Below are 1,794 nucleotides of genomic sequence, written 5' to 3' on the forward strand. Positions count from 1 at the left end.
AAAACTTGAATCAAGTATCAGGAAAGGCAGAGATGCTGAATTTTTGTCATCATTTTTTTGCCCAATGTAACTGTGGCTGGCAAAACAATTCTATTAAAAATCTTTCTTTCCCAACTTGTAGGAAAAAATGCAGACAACTGAGCTTATACAAGAGTAAAATTCAAGGTCTTGACCCCTCAATCGACTAAATGGCCCCAGTGATGTGGTGTTGAAAGGGACATATATATGTGTGTGAATGCGTTTCATACAGAGGCTCATATAGGATGCAATTCTTTATATTGGAAAACAATAGTATATGACCAGATAGGGTCCTTACCTTTTCAAGTATAGCATTGCCTTGGTGAGGGTTGATGTTGTGCTGGCTTATTTCTCTCTTGTATTTATATTCATAAACCTGGTCAGTGATATTAACTAGCAGAGTTGATGGACTGAAGATCAGTTTTCCACAATCGTAGACAGTTCCACTTTCAATATCAGTTGGTGCTGTAGCATATCGTAAAATTAAACCCATTACGAGGCCTAAAATAAAGAATAAATANTGCTGAGTCACCTATTGCCAACTCTGGATACTTGAAACAACAAAAGCTGATTGTGATTCAAGGAGTCACATGATTTAGAAGTTCATCCAGAAAATAATTGAGCCACTTGAGGTCAATTAAGCATTTTACGTGCAGAATTCATAATCCACCGTCTGAAAAAACCAAGAGGGCCCCAGCAGCAACTTAGACATTTTCCCTATCTCTTGCCTTAATTTTTCAAAAGTAGACATTTGACTCTGGCTGCTGATGAAGGAATCAATATGTGGATAAAATAATAACAAAATTTCTGATTAGGCATATTGGCAATCCAGTTACAGAACAAATTGCTATAGGAACAGGGATAATTATCAGCATCTTCAGGGGGGTCAACCTGTTTTGAGAAATAATGCTATGTAGAAATGCAGATAAAAATGGACAGGAGGGTGAGAAGAGAAATACTTAATTTATGTCCAGGTACTATCCAAAGGTAAAACTAAAGACTGTATTTTAATTAAAATCCTATATTGCCAACAAGTGACTTTTAAAAATTATTTATTTCAGGATAATTTTCTATTATCCATGTGAACAAAAAAAAAAACCACATGGAAGAGACAATCCAAAACAACAGAAGATCTAGTAGTTGCTCCTATTTATTTCAAAAATACTTCATTTAATTTGCTTTTCATGTGCTTCAATTCACTTTCCCAACTAAGTCTGACTTAGGCTAATATTATAATTAGTTTGACTTTCTTGAGCCCTCACCAAGTGCTACGAGGAAGTTAATCTAGAAATGTGCTAGTGGAAGATAATGTGAAAAAAATATCACAATAAATTACTCATCATGAGTGAGGAAAAATGCCAGACCAAGTACCTTCCCTACTACCCAAAACCTCTCAAAAAGGAGGAGGAAAAAGTATATATTTTAACAAAAAAACTAAGCCCATATGGGAAAAAAGTGATAAAATGCACTTACGTAATGTCAGGAAGTTCTCAGCTCAGACCCAAAAGGATCTGAAATAAGTCACGTGTGATCCTGGCTCTTAGCACACTCTTGTTAAACGGGAGTTCACTTATTTCAAAGACTGATTCAGGACACACAAGGCACCACAGAAGGTAGCCTCACCTGCTTTCTGACCCAGTCCTGAGAGTAGGAAGAGGCTTTCCTTCCAGTAACTGAAGCAGCTCACAAATTGGCAACAATAAAACCATTTTAAAAAGACAAGTCATTTCATAATTTTTCTTTTTCTGCCTAAGATTCCCTAACAAAACTGATGGA

The 1,794-nt window shown here is 36.0% G+C and overlaps 1 protein-coding gene across 1 annotated transcript in view; it reads right to left on the reverse strand.

Annotated features, from left to right (window-relative positions):
• SLC9A9 (solute carrier family 9, subfamily A (NHE9, cation proton antiporter 9), member 9) overlaps positions 1-1,794 on the reverse strand; it is a 295,459-nt gene that overhangs the window by 277,655 nt on the left and 16,010 nt on the right. Inside the window, exon 2 of the mRNA XM_008576256.1 lies at positions 317-519. Within this exon, the coding sequence (XP_008574478.1) occupies positions 317-519 (203 nt within the window). The remainder of the gene's footprint in view (positions 1-316; positions 520-1,794) is intronic.

This window comes from Galeopterus variegatus, unplaced genomic scaffold (assembly GCF_000696425.1).
Source record: "Galeopterus variegatus unplaced genomic scaffold, G_variegatus-3.0.2 Scaffold1318, whole genome shotgun sequence".
NCBI lineage: Eukaryota > Metazoa > Chordata > Mammalia > Dermoptera > Cynocephalidae > Galeopterus > Galeopterus variegatus.